The 18,175-nt window shown below is 34.1% G+C and overlaps 1 protein-coding gene and 1 pseudogene across 1 annotated transcript; one reads left to right on the top strand and one right to left on the bottom strand.

The window, feature by feature from the left end:
- Positions 1-4,593: 4,593 nt before the first annotated feature.
- Positions 4,594-9,684, bottom strand: LOC115226904 (annotated as a pseudogene).
- Positions 9,685-17,354: 7,670 nt separating this feature from the next.
- On the top strand, positions 17,355-17,879 carry LOC115226905 (jerky protein homolog-like). The gene has a single exon (XM_029797886.1). It carries the CDS (start codon positions 17,355-17,357, stop codon positions 17,877-17,879), a length of 525 nt encoding a protein of 174 aa, XP_029653746.1.
- Positions 17,880-18,175: the final 296 nt, after the last annotated feature.

Below are 18,175 nucleotides of genomic sequence, written 5' to 3' on the forward strand. Positions count from 1 at the left end.
ACATGATGAGGTCCTTAAAACCTTCCCGCCAAAAAATCAAAAAATTATTTTTTGCATTTGATTAAAATGAACAACGTTAATGTCCTCGACATTCATGATGAGGTCCATTAAAACCTTCGAGGCAAAAATCTCACGTATTAAGAATATCCTTGATGAAAACGACAGCGAGAATATTAACAATGATGAACTCCCAATTATTCGCGATAAAGAAATTCAATTCATCCTATGATTTTCTCTTTAAAATTAAATACATATATCATTATCGATCATGAATCAAAATTAAAGCTATTATCATATTTGACTTTGACAGAATGTGCAATTACAGATTGCACGACCTTGAATAGAGTGTGCAATTAACAGATTTTGAAAAACACTTTGATAGTTGAAACCACATTAGCACAATCATTAACACAATTTACCACCAATTGACAGCGCAATCAGAAGAATTTGCGTAAAAATATTAACTATTTAGTTAAGTTTTTGTAAAGATAGAATTTATTTTCGTATGCCTCTTTTCCTAAACTTTTTTATTATTCAAAAATAATTTTTTCAATAGATAACCGAAGGAGGGAAGACGACCTTAAGAAAAGAAGTTTTTCGTAAAGATAGAATTTATTTTCTGTATGCCTCTTTTTTCCTAATATTTTTTATTATTCAAAAATAATTTTTTAAATAGATAACCGAAGGAGGAAAAACGAAGCTGAAGAAAAAACGGTCAGCTTAAGGTAATTAATTAAATCTTTTTTGTTGTCGCTTTTTTGGCTGCTGCTACTCTGCCTGCCGCATCTCCGCCTGCCCCATTTCCGCCTGCCCCATTTCCGCCAGTGGTTTGTCTAATCAAGGTCACTAAGCTAAATCTCCGGACTATAAAGGCTCTTAAGCATTATCTTAATTGGCTGTTAAAAAAATTAGACAGGTTGTTGCCGTGGCGGCAGAGATTTTTTTTGTTTATACTATTTTACAAATTTTTAAAGTTTTTTTTTGTTTTTTTTATTTTTTTGTTTTTAAATTATTTATTTTTATTTGTTTTTTTTATTTTTTTGTTATTTTCTAAAAATTCAACCGGATTGAATTTTTAAACTCCTTAGATTTCTCTGGAATGCCGAATCATCTTTTAAAGTTAAAGATAGGCGTTTCAGTGGTTTTATTACGAAATCTTGCGCCACCTAAATTATGCAACGGAACGAGGTTAGTTATCAAAAATTTGATGGCTAACGTAATAGAGGCGACGATATTAACAGGTAAGTATAGAGGTGAGGATGTTTATATTCCACGAATTCCGATAATTTCTGATGAATTACCATTTAGATTTAAAAGACTGCAATTTCCTTTGAGGATGAGTTTTGCAATGACAATAAACAAGGCCCAGGGACAGTCATTAAAGGTATTTGGGTTATTTTTAGAGAGTGAGTGCTTTTCACATGGACAGCTGTATGTGGGATGCTCGAGGGTAGGCAGAAGAGAACATTTATTCATATATGCCAAGGAAGGACGGACGACAAACATCGTTTATCAACAGGCGATAGAACAGGGTTACATTAAACCAGGTAGTTTTATACATCTACATAAACTTATAGTTGTTTGATGAAACAGGCCCTCCGCAGGAGCTAGGTCGCGGTGAGCGAAGCGAGCTGCCGAGCTAGTTTCTAATAACGGTGTCGATTAGTTCCAACGATTTGTATCAAAATTTTCATTTTGATAAAAGAATGACTATTCTTTTCAACATTTTTAAAGCCTTTTCTGAATTCACATGAGATTCGTCATTATGAGTATCTTCATCGTCATATTTTTGTGGAAAAGAATCTCGGTAAATTCATGATTAATAAAATCATCTTATCCACCGGTCCAATATTTTCAAGATATTTACCATTTGATAATAATTATCAATTTCAACAGTTGGTCTTTCGAGTTGATTTTCACATTCGATCCATTTTGAATGTCTGAAACAATTTGTACTTGTTTTGGTCGTTACTTTTTTCCAGGCAAAATATGTAAAAAGAAGACCGTCTTTTAAGGTTAATTTTGTATGAGCTTCCAGTGGATTTTTCCATTTTCAATTTTTTCTAACATAAACTCAAATTTAAGTTTATTAAAATGTCCTTTGAAGGATCTAATGATTCCTTGATCCATTGGTTGTAGAATTGTTGTAGTCTACGAAGGTAGGTAAAGAACTTCAATTGACTCTAAATCAGCGTAAAGTTTATGGGATGGGCATCGATCCACAACTAAAAGAATTTTTCGTTTTTTTAGATGCCTATCCCATGTTAAAAGCCATTCGTTAAAAATTTTACTTGTCATCCATGCTTTTGGTGAATGACAGTAATCGACAAAATTTTCGACTTTAAAATTTTTAAAGCAGCGAGGTTTCTAGAACTTTCCAATCATAAGTGGAATTTTTTGTCTGTCCCAGTCATATTTGAGCATAGCAACAAAGAAAATCTAAAAAAATAAATTAAAATTAAACCGTTCTTTAAGGATTTTATGTCCATATCGAACCTTCTGACAAACACTTTTTGAAGGGATAGATTTGTAAAAAAATCCCAGTTTCATCAGCGTTATAAATGTTTTCAGCATTATATTGTTGAATCTTTGCAGAGATCAAAGAAGTAAATGCATCAATTTCTTGTTTCTGATCAACTGCAGTAGATCCTGATTCTCCATGTAAAGTCCTCAATTTTAAGTTGTTCCGTATCTTGAACTTGCTTAGCCATCCATTACTGGCTTTAAACTCTTTAATTCCATAAATATTAGCAATGTTCTTTGCTTTCAACAAAATTGAATTATCGTCCAGAAACCCCCTTCTAAGCTCAATGTATTCCATCCAAGTTAATAGTTCGGTGTCAATAACAGAATAAGTTAAGTTAGATAATCTCTTCTAATTGGAGAAAAATAATATTGGAGAAAATAGGATCAGTAAACATTATTTTATCTTTTCCAAGTCTAAAATCGTTTACAGCTCTTCGAGATATTTTTTTCTTTAAAAACAGAAGAAAAAATGTAAGCTATACGGTCCATCGTGAGACTTTTGTTCTCCTCCATGTACGCAATAATGCGACGTTTTTCATTAAAAGACAATCTTGTGCTCTTACGCATGTTGAATTTAGCATGGTTGAAATGTTTTATATAAAAAATGTCGTAAGTTATAGCGTCCGGGCCAGTTCTAAGTGTCCGGAGTGATAAATCCGATTTATCACTCCAAATCATTATGATTTTGGGAATAAATTTTATTTGTGTCGCCTAATTTTGGTTAAATAACGTCCTATACGGGGATACGGATGAAATTATTGGTAAAATGTACCCGCATGTTTTTCTGGTAGGCAAAAAAATTGAAATTTTATTTTTATTGAATTAGATAGGAAATGGGTCGAATTGGGGATAAAATGTCTATATTTTTTTCCGGATTTTTATATTAAAAAGTTTAAATTTTTATTTAACAGTTTCACGTTTTTTAAACTGTTCATGGTGCGCTCGATACACATCAATAGCAAAGGAGAATATGATTCTATTTTACTATATCTATTGTCTAAAAAATATGAACCTGGAATGACAGAAACCAAAAAGCGAACAATTCGAAGAAAGTGTAAAACTCTTCATTTTGCAGACGATCAATTATTCTCTTATTCCAAATCAGGAACACATAAAATTGTTATATGTCCTTTTGAACATGAAAGGATTCAATCTATTCTTTGTGATGAACATAATGAAGGACATCCTGGGTTCAATAAAATGTGTTATCTAATTTCTCAAAAATATATTGGAATTAAACAATGTATAATTCGTGATTTTGTATCAAAATGCATACCGTGCCAATCATTTAACTCTTTAAGTACTTGTGAAAATATCAGAATGATTTCTGTGGAAAAAAAATACGAAAGATTTATCGCCGACTGTATAGATCTAAGGCGGTATTCTGCAAATAATGACAATTTTAAATGGATACTTACTGTCATCGATGCATACACAAAGTTTGCATGGTCATTCGCGTTAGAGAATAAAACATCACAAAGCATCTATAATGCAATTGAGAGTTTATTCCAGACTGTCGGACCTCCAATTTATTTTCATTCGGACAATGGAAAGGAATTCCGCAACAAAGAAGTTTCAAAACTTCTTGATGATTGGAAAATAACTCCGATATATGGAAGACCAAGGCACCCACAATCTCAAGGACAAATAGAAAGATATAACCAAACTCTCAAACGTTGGTTGGGGAAGACTTTGTTCGCAACAGAATCTATAAGGTGGAGAGAAATTCTACAGAAGGTGGTGTATAAATACAACATAACTTGTCATCGCGCAACTGGAAAGTCACCATTTTGGTTAGTCTCTTTTTATTTACCCAGTCTATTTTACGGAATAACGGGTTTTAATATTTTGCCATGTGGAGGCGCAGAAGAAGAGATTAATTCGGAATCGGAAGAAACGGAATTATCTTTAGAAGTAAAAACTCATAATGTAAAGTATAAAAGAAAAGTTACAGAAGACGCAAATAAAAATTTTCGAAAAAAGATATCACAATTGGAGATAATGTTACAATTAAAATTGATTTCGATAAAAATATAAAAACAAGAAAATATCCACTCACTAGTTTTTTTAGCAAGGAACAATTTCTAGTAGTGGAAGAAGTTTCTCTGCATTCCGTTCTCGTTGAGAATTGCACATCTGGTGAAAGGAAGACAATTCCAAAGTCAATGATTAAAAAAATTAACTTTTAAAAAATTACATTTTCATTTTATATTCAATCAATTTGTAATGTTTCTTTAAAAATTGTTTCATAATATAAGTGAACTTTTGCTTTGTTTTATTCGACATAGGAGACGTTGCTTCTATACTGGAAGAAGGTCATCTCGTCTAAACCCTTTTCGTCACATAAATAAGGACGGAAGAGTTTGCACAGAATCATATGTAGCGGTTGAATACAGACTCTGTTGAAAACTGAATTTATATTATACGAGACTGTTTGGGACAATGTTTGTAAATTTTATTATCTATTTTTATGTTTAGTTTCGGTTTTCGATTTAGTCAATATCTATATTTTATAGTCTTTTTAGCAATCAACAAATAGTTATAAAACTAAAGGATTTGAATTGAATTAATTGAGGTTAATTGTGAGAAAAAATTCGCATGGAGTAACTTACATTTTATGTTCGTTACTATGACGCTCAATCACCTGATTGATGAAAATTTCTTTGTTTAATTTCCGCATTCTTGTTAACTGAGTTACTTTTTTCAATTTTAATAATTTAAAAAATTATTGAATTAACAAAAGTAATCATTAAGAATTTCAGATCTTAAACAAAGAATTTACATGATTTGGAGTGATAAATCCGATTATCACTCCGGACACTTAGAACGGGCCTAGACATTATAACTTACGACAAAAAATAATTTAACCAAAAAAATATTTTTAAAAATTAATGGCGAGATTTAGAAAATGGCGAGCAATAGAATATTTATCAAAATTTACTAGAAATTTTTAATTTTTGGAAAATATGTGGCGAGCAATAGAGGTGGCGAGCACCAGAGGTTTTACTGTAAATGGACTTTGATAAGTTGAGAACTGAAATTTTGTGGCATTAAAAATATCAATTAAAAATCAATTAAAATAGACCTCGTTATGAGCCATCTAAAATTGTTATAAACTAAATATTTTGTAATATAATTATTTTTATTTTATATATTTTATCGTTTATTTTAAAGAGTTTGTTCCTTGTCACGTTGTTATCTTTGTTGAAGTATTTTCCACTGTTCTATGTTTTCTAGATGCCTAAAATGAAAATTGATCACGAAAAAAAACTCGAAATAGCCCAATATATTAAACGGAACCAGCTTTCAGAGCGCAGAATTGCGGAAATTTTCAAATTGAGCAGGGCTACAATTTCACGTATAAAAAAAAAGATTTCCCTTTTCTTGATAATGGAACTATTTATTCTGATTTATCCGAGCAAACTAGTGATTCTGAAAAGCTTAAAAATCTCGATCTTAAAGTTTTTGAAATTTTTCACAAATTGCGACTTGAAAAAGTTCCCTTCTCTGGACCGACCATTAAGAAAATTGGGTCGATGGTCGCTTCAAAATTATCATTGAATAATTTCAAATCGTCTAATGGTTGGCTTCAAAGATTCAAGAAACGACATAATTTACAATACAAAACATTGTGTGGTGAAAAGGGTTCCGCAGATACATCCATGCTTCCTCATCCATGCTCCCTCAAAAAATTTTTGAGTGTAGATGGGAGGAAACAATAAATATCAATTCGAAGATTCATACGGACGTGACAGAAATGGTGAACCAAGTCTTTGTCGAAGAATTGCTTGAAAGCGAAATAAATTTTTATAATGGGCCTGAATCAACAGACATCATAGATCCACTGACTCTTATTAATAATTTGGAAGAAAATATATGCATACTTTCTCCAGAATTATTAAATGATTTCTACGCCCTAAGGAAAAAAATAATGATTAATTTACGGGATAAAAATCGTTTTGGAGAAAAGATTACGCATTATTTTAAAAAAGTATAAGTTATGAACTGTTTCTATCTGTTTCTTGTGAACTATTTTTTACTTAAAGTACTGTTAATTAGGATTATTAGCGAACCTCGGTTTATGATACAACCTCGGTTTATGAGCCACCAAGTGGCTCAAACCGAGGTCCGACTGTATAATTTTTGAGATATGAAAAACCATTGAAAAGGATGTTTAATAATAATGCAATCTTTCGAAGGTGGAGTTTTAATCTACCAATTTAACACAACAATCCGAATAATTCAACGTGATAAATCAGTCAATTTAACTTTCCCCAAATCTTTTGAAGATGGAATTAAATTCTAGTGAGCTGCAATTAAGAATCCCTGACCTAATTCAAAAGGTTTTATGAATATAAAATTATCAATTAAAATAAATCTTAAAATAGTCGATCAATAGTTACTATTATATAAACATATTATTTCAACTTTAAAATTGGCCCAAATTACTATTTGCAGAAAGGTTACATTTCATCCTTTTCCTCACTTCTACTGTCTGTGACATGATTAATACTCAATTTCAATGTAATAAAATTGTTTCCTAAACATATATAAATACCAAAATAAAAATTTTATTAAAATAAAATTCCCATGAAAATGGGAAAAAATTATAATAATTCTGAATATAAAATAAGTAATCCAAATAGAAAAAACACCGCAGATCCAATATAATTGACTACAACAAATAAACCAGAACATACTAGTCTTAACAGAAAGATAATCTGCCAAAAACCTTCCTCCGCAGACTGCAATAAAAGAACATAGAGCGTGCGCACCAATTGCAGCAAAAATAACCCCACCAACAGACTAGACAAAAACATTTAAAAATAATCGGAACTTCCTGGGAAGCAGCTACAATTGTGGAAATCTGAGATCGGTCTCCCAGTTCGGCTAGAAGAGTCATTCCAAAAGCTTGCAAAAAAATAGAAGAAGCCCAAAGTCGTAAATAGAAATTAGTGTTTTTTGTTGTGAAGGAACGGCCCTCTAAATGATCGAAATGTACCTAAATAATATTTTTTCAATACATTTAATGATTCTTCGGCTTCAGTGAATTCCTGATTAATTTCGTTAGATTTAGAACTCGTAGATTTATCTATATATTAAAGAAACACTTTTACATGCATCAAAAAACAATTTTCCAGAAAAAATAAATAGAATTACACATGTTAATTGTGCTACTAGTCTTTGTGGAAGTACAGTAAAAAATGATCCAAAAAATGCTAGAATAACTTTGATAATATTCTAACCAGATATTGCAGTTAAAATTATTAAAGCTGTCATTGAGCCAATATAAACAACCAGACGAGAATTTTTCATTGCAAGAATTGCGGTTACGAAAAACGTTCTGTCTCCGATTTCGGAAACGACAATAATAATGAATGTTGCTATAAAGCCACGGTACTCTCCATTTTTTACGTTTTCTTTGAATCCGTCGACTTCCATTTATGTTTTAAATTGTGTTTCACAACATCAAAGGAAGTAATTCCAAAATGTATTTAAAATAATTAAAAAATGAATATAAAGATATATTTACAAAATAAAATGACCATCCAAATAGTATTATTATTTTCAAAAAAGTTTTGTTCATACTATTTAAGAGTATTACTATCCAAATAGTATTACTCTTTTGAAAAAATATATTCATTTAATCACGTGATTATAAAATCAATTGGGTTTTCGTTAATGAGAATTACAGTGGCTTTGAGCAGAGTAGATGTTAGGAAGGAAACACCTTTAGTAATGGAAAGTATTCAGGAGTAATTACTCATACCAATGGATTTGTCTATACTTTTCAGAGTAATCATCAAATGGATTAATTATGTTTCATTTTATTGATAGTAGTCAGGGAAATGCACCATAAGAGATTTGTATTGTGCTCATATTTATTTAAAGGTCAAAGAGCATTGTCGAAAATGAAATATCTAACATGTTAGTTACATTGAGAGAATAAATTGATTTTATTAATCGATTATGATTAGTAAAAGTTTCGTTTTTAAAACCTAAAATATACCCACAAAACCAATTATACAACTCTAATATCCAATTAAATTTTTATTTAAAATAAACATAAAATAATTTTACTTATCGTCATCTTCATCCCAAACTTTATAAACATATTTTTTAACATGTCCAGTAGATTTTTTAAGCGCTCTTCTTTGATTTCGTTTTTCTTCAACATAATATTGCATATAATGGTCCTTAATAATGGAAGGGATCCTCCTTTTGGTCATATTGATATATTCTTCATTTTCGTGTGGCGGAATGTGATGTTCCTGGGGTTCTCTGTACTGATACAGACCAATCTCATTATATGTCATGTAAGGTTTCATGTGAATGTCATTTCCGGTCTCTAATTGGCTAAAGGCGTTATCTCGTTCTTTAACAACTTCCAGAATGTGGTCCATAGATTCTTCCACCAAAATATAACTCAACTAATGTCCTACTTTCTCAAATCGTTCAGGAGTGGGCATAAGTTCTCCTAATCTCTTATATTCGTGTTCCATAGTCATTAGCATATTTCTTTCTTTTAATAAAACGTACCAAAGTTTGTGAAGATCCTGGTTTGACTTTAAACGGAGTTCTTCAATTTTCCATGGTCGTCCTTTGAGTTTGGCGTATATAAAAACCTACCGGCTTTTACGGAAATTGCTTTCCAATTTTTTTTGTCATCAAAAAATTCCATTAAATTGCAACGAATTTCAGTTGTACAAATCATTTTGTAAATATTGAAATTATAGCTTTAATTTTATTTTAATATTCAAACGTACTTGGTAGGTAAAAACCACTTGATCATAACACGAGATAATGTATTAATATATTTATTTAAACTGGTATAATGTAATAATGAAAATTAGAAAGTTAATATTACGTTTTAAGATTTTCAATAAAACTTTTTCAAACAAACAGCAAGTTTTGTAAGATCGTACATCACTACCCCATCCCATGTCAATACAATAGAGCTATCGTGGCTTTTAACTTTTGAATATGTGCCAATTCTGCAGCAATTAGATAAAACTTGTGAAGTTTCATTACTTCTCTTGACTTCGGATTAACTCCGACTTTGATGATTCTTATTTCAGCACGTTTATGTGACACTTTTGACTGAATTTTCTGTGCTTTTAATCTTTTGCTTTTCTTTATTTCCAATTGGCGACCCATATGTAAATATATACAATTGTATTGTTTCTTCACATGTATGATCCGTGAAGTATTCTTTTAAATACGTGTAGTTGGATGATTTATGGTTTTTATTGAGCCACAAAGATAACAATTAAACTGTATCTTTAAAAAACAAATTCCGATCTTTAACTAAGTGATATAGTACAGTAATCTTTCAAGTATTGTTTTCATTAATCAGTCAAAGTTGAACTTCCCAATGTCAGCATGTGATTTTTAATGTATTTTAAAAGAGTTGAATTTAACAGTTTTTATTTAATAGTATCCATTAGTTTTATCCTTTGACACTCCATAATAAAATTTACATCCAATATATATTTCTAAATGGTATTTTGAAATACTCTTCCTTGAATAATCCGATTAAAATAGACTGTTATCGTTGTTGCGATTACAATACACTCCTTCCTTCAAGTTTACCCCCCCCCCTAACTGACCATATCCCTAGGACCGCGCAAAAACGATTTTCCAAACTGTGATGATGCCTTAGGATTATTATTATTCATGCATCAATTGGTTGAAGATTAGCAATTGAGTTCTTTGGAAGCTTTTGTCCAAATTCCTTTGCTTTGGTAATAATAATTTCATCAGTCAGGTAACCGTTAATAGCATCCATTCGAGATATCCATTCCATAAATAAATTCTCAAGGAGATAATAATTTTTAGAACCTTGTCTATGTAAGTGTTTGAGCTCTCACTATTTTTTCATTGTTCTTTATTTTCCAAAATTTCAGATAAAGTAGAATTTCCTAGGTCCAGGTTTAATTCTCTTCCGATAATTTGAGACAATTCATTCAGCGACATTTTCCTCGAATCCTCATTTTACAAATCTGTTCTTTTGGATGAATTTTGAGTTCAGTCCTTTTTCTAACCATAGAATTACGAAAAGCGTGCTGTTAATTAAATTTGAAAAAATTAATTAAAAAAATTAATCAACAAAATACAAAATGCTGCGCGACCGATTCGCGTTCTATCCGATTGTGGTCAAGACAACTGGAAATATAAATGGGAAATCGCTTCGATTCCTAAAGAAACTTGGACCCTTAGCCATATTAAAAAGCCACGACACACGTGAGACCCGGTGGCTTCTCCAGTCGATCTCTGTTGCTATAGTGAGAGGCAACGCAACGTCGATAATGTCGGCGGGTCCACTTCGTATGCATTGGTGCGTTATTATTATTATTATTTGCAACATACGTAGAATCATATTAGTTATAATTTTACTCGTGCAGCATTAAAAACAATCCTTTGAACCAGCCTCCTCCAACCTCCTCTGTCGTGAGCGAGTTTCCTCAGCTCGTCCAGATCCTCACCACTCCTTAGCCTTTTCTTCACACATTTCAGGTCTCCGTCAAGTGTTTCCGGCAGCGTAACACGTGGACGTCCACGGAAGCTCGATCCCTCTTTCAGGAAGTAGCCCTCCATTGCTATGTTAGCTGGGGCAAGCATGTCCATTCGTAGAATATGGCCAAATAACCTCCACCGCATATTACGATTTCCACACTCAGAGGGCCAGTTCTGCATCTATTGTATAGCGATTCCTGGTTGATTCTTATAGGCCAGTTCAATCCCAGTAGGGATCTAAGTTGCCTGCGGTGAAAAGAATCGAGTCCACGTTGTTCAGTACTAGACATTCCCCAGGTCGCCGAATATATGTCAGGATTGGTTTGACAAAGGCTTCATACATCCTCAGACGAAGTGACGTACAGAGTCGTCGTTTGCCGATCCACTCTTTCTTTATCTTGTTCATCGTGGCCCAAGCGAGAGCCTTTCTTCTGACAATATCATGGCCGTCCCCAAGTAGAGAACCGAGTTTGTTCGTTTTGCGCCAGGCTTCACTTGAGAGCTGCTCTCCATCCTCATGATTTCAACGATGTCGGTTTTTCCAACGTTCATTTTAAGGAACCATCTGTTCAGCTCAGCAGGTGCCACTTCAAGGAGTCGAAGTAAGGCCGATTTGTCGTCTGACACGAAGTCGACGTCATCTGCATATACAATTTCGACGATATTGCCAGCATAGAATTTTCGAAGGTCTCGTAGTGCCGTCTCCAGATAGATCACGAATAGCAACGGCGAGAGGGCGTCTCCCTGAGGGGTACCGACGTTGCACGTGAATTCACGGGAAAACGCCGTGCCGACCCGCACCTTGAGCTTTGTGTTCGATAGTAGTACTCTTATCATATTGACAGAGTCAGGGTCCAGGAATTGTTCCAGTATTTTGAGGAGTAGACCACGGCGTACCGTGTCAAAGGCCCTAGACAGGTCTATTCCCAGGACTGTTGTTGCACTTTTGTATCTCTGGGTGATAGCGCAGTACCACTTGTGGGCCCAAACAGCATCGGCGGTGGATCTTCCTGTCCTAAATCCACTATGACTCGGGGATAGATAGTTGTCCACTTGTTCTCTTATTCGGTTCAGTGTAACTAATCCCAAAAGTTTCCGTAAGGTGTTTAGCAAGATTATAGGGCGTAGATTTTCGACAGGCCCAGCCTGCTTGTTAGGCTTTTGGATCGGTATTAATAATCCGGAATCAAGACCGAGGAATTCCTTTTTCATAAACATACCATTGAGTAGCTCCGCCAGTTTGTCTGTTAGTGCAGGCGGTCCGTATTTAAACAGTTCTGAATTTATTCCATCCGGTCCAGAGGAGCGGCCATTTTTAAGTTTGGCTATTGCAGTTGATACTTCACCGGTGGTGATAGGTAGGCTGAGATGAGTGGTGTATCCGCTGGTGTAATCGGATATTTCTCCGTGAGCGGTTAATATACTCTCGAAATACGAGGCTATATATTCAGCCTGCTCTTTGGGATTTGTGATGAATCTTCCATTGCTGTCATGGATTTTGAGTTTGTTAGTTTGTTTTTTCCTGTTGAGTAGGCGGATTGCCGTAAACATTTTGAAGAGTCCTTTAGCTGTTCAATTCCTGCAGCTATTAAGTCGAGTTTGTTAGTGAAGTTTGTCTTGTTCAACATTTTGATTTTTTTCTGGGTAGATGAACGTCTATTCTGTAAGATTTGTTTCTTCTTCGGATCAGATGTTTTCCAGTTGTAGTCTTAGCTCCTTTTGTTCTTTGATGAGGGCAGGGAGATCAGAGTGTATACCTTTGTTGCATAGTACTTGCGACCGAAGGCCAATTGCCTCGTCGGCTGCCAAGAGGATCCCTTTCATTGTCTCCGCCCAGGCACCTCCTGGAGAAAGTTCGGCATTTATGTTTCCAAGAGATTTCATGATTGACAGTTGGTAGTTGTCTCTGACCAGCGTAGATGAGCACAGTTGTTCGATTTTATGCCTTATCCTTACATCAGCGTTGGGCCCCCTTCGTCGTAGGTCAATTGATGTCTTCATAGCAAACTTGGCAGAGACAATTTTATGATCACTGTAAGTAGCTGCACCTCCATAAGACCTTGAGTCTCGGAGAAGCGATTTTTCCCCGGCTCGACAGACGATGTAGTCAATTTGGTTGAAAATGTTGACGGACCCTGCGGTCGGTGAGGGTCGTTGGCCAGTCCACGTCGTTTTGTGACGCGCGGGATGCTGGAAACCGGTGTTGCATAGGAATAGGTCAAAGACCCGACAGAATTCAGCTAGAACAGTTCCTGGATAGTTTCTGATTCCTCTTCCGTGATGGCCAATAAAACTTTCGTTTCCCTTACGGGTTCCAACTTTCGCATTCCAGTCCCCGGCAACAAACAGAAAGTACGAAGAACCGAGGTCTGTTAATGTCCTTCCTAATTCCTCATAGAAGATATCAAGTTCTTCTGGATTTTTTTGAATACGTCCACTGTGTGGCGCGTAGACATTGACAATTGACGTGAGTCTCCTCGACTTGCTGCTTGAGATTGTACGTAGTTGTAAGACGCTGATCCTATCGCTGACTTTCCAATATCGATATAGTCTGGAGGTGTGGTTCTTGTGTATTGCGAATCCTTGTCCATAATGTATAGATTCTGAGGGAAGCAGTATTAGGCGATAATTTCCGTGTATTTCGTCAAGTCCGTGTTTTACTTTAGTCTCCTGTAGACAGCATATAGAGCCCTGGTATTTTCGAGATCAGTACATAGAGGTGCCTCTTAGCCACGGTTTTCAGACCTCTGACATTGAAGGTAAGGATTGTTAGTTCATTAGATTGTTTCGAATGCTTAATAGACATTAGTGCAAGAGAGGCACGTCACCACCTCAACCAAAATGGTGCGTTAACTTTTAATTATATCGGTTTATAAACTAAAAAAACAACAGAATTATTTTTTAATAATAATAAACAAAATTAATTCGAAATTATATTAATCCTAGCGTTCGGATTGCGGATTATTGAATTTTCGGAGCATTGAATCAAATTTGGCAGGAAAAAGTTAGATAATTTATAATTTCAATTAAAAAATTCGGATTATTGAAGTTTTCGGATTATTGAAGTTCGGATTAACGGTGCTTGACTATATTAGAAGAAATTGCAGTAGACGCAAAAAAGGTTTTAACACTACAAAAATTGATGGGATTGTTAACCGGTTTGAAAAATATTATCCCCAACCTACTCGTTGTGAGGACCTTTATGATTGTTAATTTAAAAAATAATATTTGTTCTGTTACCCATAATATGATTACAATTAGTATATACAATTTTTTGATAAAATGCTAACTTGAATTTCAAAATTGTAAATTTGAAATTTTCAATTACAATTTAAAGTTCATAATAGACAAATTGACTTGAAAATGGTATAAACCAGTGTTTCCTAAACTTTTTCTTGTTGTCGTCCCCTTTAACAAACTTTTTAGAAATATCGCCCACCATGAAAATGTACATGGAAACAAAAAGAAAAAATAAATTTATCTATAACAACAATCAATGAGAACAATGACGTGGTATGAATCTAAAAACAAGTTCTACATTTGGTTTTATGTTCATAAGACGAAGCCGTAGATCTCCTTTCTCAGCAACGTCTAAGCGGTTTTGACTTTTGGTAACGAGTTGAGATACAACGCTAAAGCTTCTCTCAACTGAGTAAGAAGTAAGAAAAGCGATAAAAAATAATTTAGCTTTCTCCTATAACACAGGATATTTTTCAGGAATATTCGCCTGTAGCCAAAAATCTTGATAGGACTTTCATTTGAATGTTGGTTTCAATTCCCAATTATTTTTCAATACAATTAGTTCCAGGTGACAAGATTCGCCGTCTTCGATATCTTGAAAAGGATCTATGATCCAGTCCGGAACTTCTAGTTCGCACAGATCTTTGAAACGCTGCTTCACATCATTTTCAAGAGTGATTAAATGTTCAACATAATTTTCGAGATGGCTGTTTACGCGGGAATTGTCTTTCAATTCTCCGAGCCAGTAATTAATGGCTAGATTTTTTTTCAAAAAGACATTATTTACTTTAAAAAAATTTTTCGAGATCGTCTTCAGAAAGTAGATTTTTAAGATTGTCGAGACGTGGAAATTGGCTTAACTCCTTTCTACCAATATTTCTACAAAACAAGGATAGCATTGAAATATAAGCAGTAATGAGTGACTTTTCTTAAATTAAAATAATATGAGAAAAATTAACGAATACCTTTATTAAGTTAGTATCGGCGAATTGTAGTTGTACGTTATTTACATTAAACTTAGCAAAAATGTCTGTCAAATAAGCAACATCATGTTTAATAGATTCTAGTTCTGGACCAAGGTGAGAGTTCAAAAATTTGAGAAATTCAACTACAGTGTCGAAGAGAGAGAATATACGTCCCAAACAGTCACCCTTTGAGCTACCTTACTTCCGTGTGCATTAAAAGTCGTACAAAATCTTCATCATTATCGACTCAAAGCTGATAAAAAAGGCGTGAATTCAGCGAATTTGATTTAATTTTGTTAATAAAATTCGTTAACTTAGTCGAACATTAATTTCCCTTTAGTATCGGTTTCTAGCATTCGTGCAAAAAGTAATTCCTGCACAATCCGACCATCTTTGACAAAACATACATATGCAAGCAATAAGGAGTCATTTCCAGGAAGTATTGACTCATCTAACTGTAGACTAAAATGCGTATTTTTCAATATCGAACACAGACTAAAATGCGTACCTTTCTTAAATGCTGACTTAATCTAGAAGGCTTCATAGCCTCGTTAGAAAACGACTTTCTAATACCGAACTAACTGTACGGGTTGGAAACGAGTTATCAAATCCTTTCGGGACAACAATTGGAACACCTCAGGGGGACTCTCTATCTCCGATTCTATTCATAGTATACCTGGAGACAGCACTGAGAGATCTCAGAACAAAGTGCGAAAAATCGATGCCGATGGAAATTATATATGCAGACGACATAGACTTTGTGTCAGAAAATTATCATGAACTTGCTTCTGCTTTTGAGAAAATTCCGGACGAATTTGAGAGATGGTGTTTACACGTTAATCGAGAAAAGACCGAACACGTAAGAATCGCAAGGGAATCGAAATATATTGATGAAAGTTGGAGGAAAAAAAGGAAATTGGGATCATTACTTGGTGATAGTGAGGAAATAATGTATCGGAGAGTTTTCGCCTTTGCAATGTACAAGAAAATGAAAAAGATATGGAATCATCAAAAACCTCAAAAAACAAACCTCAAGCTAAAGCTGTACAACGCATATATAAAACCAGTACTCTTGTAAAACTCGGGTACCTGGAGTGTCATAGAGGCAGAGTTACATAAAATGGAAACGTTTCACAGAAAACAACTACGCAATCTAGTGGGCCTAGGATGGCCAAAAAAGATTCCTAGCAGAAAATTATTACCTATAGTTCTGATCAACTTTAGATACGTTAAGTCATGCAAAACGCACCAAAAACCTCCAAAAAAGTTGAGTCTTACAACATTTTCAGTGATTTAGATGCTTTCAATTCAATCCGAACGTCTTTAACTTCGTTTCTATCATTCATCTTTTTCATTTTGAAAACCAATGGATTAACGATCCAGGTAAACTTCACAATTTTGACGCATGAATTTAAACAAGAGATTTTCAACTTAATAGGCAAGGACTTTGATACGAGTGCATGTCGATTAAGAATACAGTGAGTAACTTTTACATCTGGAACATGTTTTCTTAAAAGGGCTGCAAAGCCCGACCTGTTCCCCAGCATTACTGAAGCACCGTCCGTGCAAACTGATCCGATAATTTCCAATGGAATATCATGTTCATTAAAAAAAGTCTCAAGTACAGTAAACATCGGTTAATTGCATATCGGTTAATTGCATAAATCGGTTAATGGCATAAATTCATGTTTAAAACCATAACTTATATGGTTTCCATTGAAAAAATATCGGCTAATTGCATATCGGTTAATTGCATAAATCGGTTAATTGCATACTCTCATTGGGAACATTTACTATTTTTTCTTATAAAAATTTTCGCATAATTGCATAATTATAATTTGTAATTTTAACGAAGAAGGATAGAATAACTGTAATGGTATCCTGCAACATGACGGGTTCGGACAAACACCCATTGATGGTCATTGGGAAAAGAAAGAATCCTAGGTGCTTTAAAGGAATCAAAACACTTCCAGTCAACTACGTTGTCAATAAGGTAGCATATCAATTTCAGTAGAATTATAGAATGCATGGATGACATCACGCATTTTTAAAAACTGGTTATCATGTGTTAACAAGAAAATGAAAATACAAAAAAAAAATATAGCCATGGTCCTTGACAATTGTGCTGCGCATCCAAAAGATGCTGGAGAAAATCTATCAAATGTTAAATTGTATTTTATTCCACCAAACACATCCGCATGCATTCAGCCATGTGATATGGGGATCATAAAAAGTCTAAAGCACAACTACAGATTGGCATTTTTACAAAGAGTGATTGCCGTAATTGATTCAGACGATGCCTGTCTCAAATCCGTTGTGAATTCTATCACTCTTTTGGATGCGCTACACATGCTCAAAATGGCTTGGAGGGAAGTCAAAATAGCAACAATTTACAACTGTTTCCGTAAGGCTAGATTCCATGAGGAAGTGGGGGAAAATATGTTTAGTGACATTGAATGTGACGAAATAACGATGGATGTTGCTAATGAGGATGAAGAATGTATCGGAATCATGTCCGATGAAGAAATATGTTTAATGTCAAGAGATATTTCTTGTGAAGACGATGAGGACGATGAAGATCCCATACCCGTGAAAACAACCAATTCGGAAGCTATGGGGCATGCAGATTAATACGCCAGTTTCTTACTAACAGCGATTTAACAAGTGAAATGGATATGAACAACTTCTATGAACTAGAAAAAAGCGTCCTACGCCTTTGCCAGAAGACTAGACAGTCCAAAATTAATGATTTTTTTAAACGTTTTTGATTATTTTCTTTTCTTGACTATTAAAAAAATTATTGATTTTTATTAAAACATCGGTTAATTGCATATATCGGTTAATTGCATAAGATTTTCCGTGGACAAATGTTATGCAATTAACCGATGTTTACTGTATATGAAAAACATTTTTTTGCAGAGGCTTCT

This window comes from Octopus sinensis, unplaced genomic scaffold, assembly GCF_006345805.1.
Source record: "Octopus sinensis unplaced genomic scaffold, ASM634580v1 Contig00427, whole genome shotgun sequence".
Classification (NCBI taxonomy): domain Eukaryota; kingdom Metazoa; phylum Mollusca; class Cephalopoda; order Octopoda; family Octopodidae; genus Octopus; species Octopus sinensis.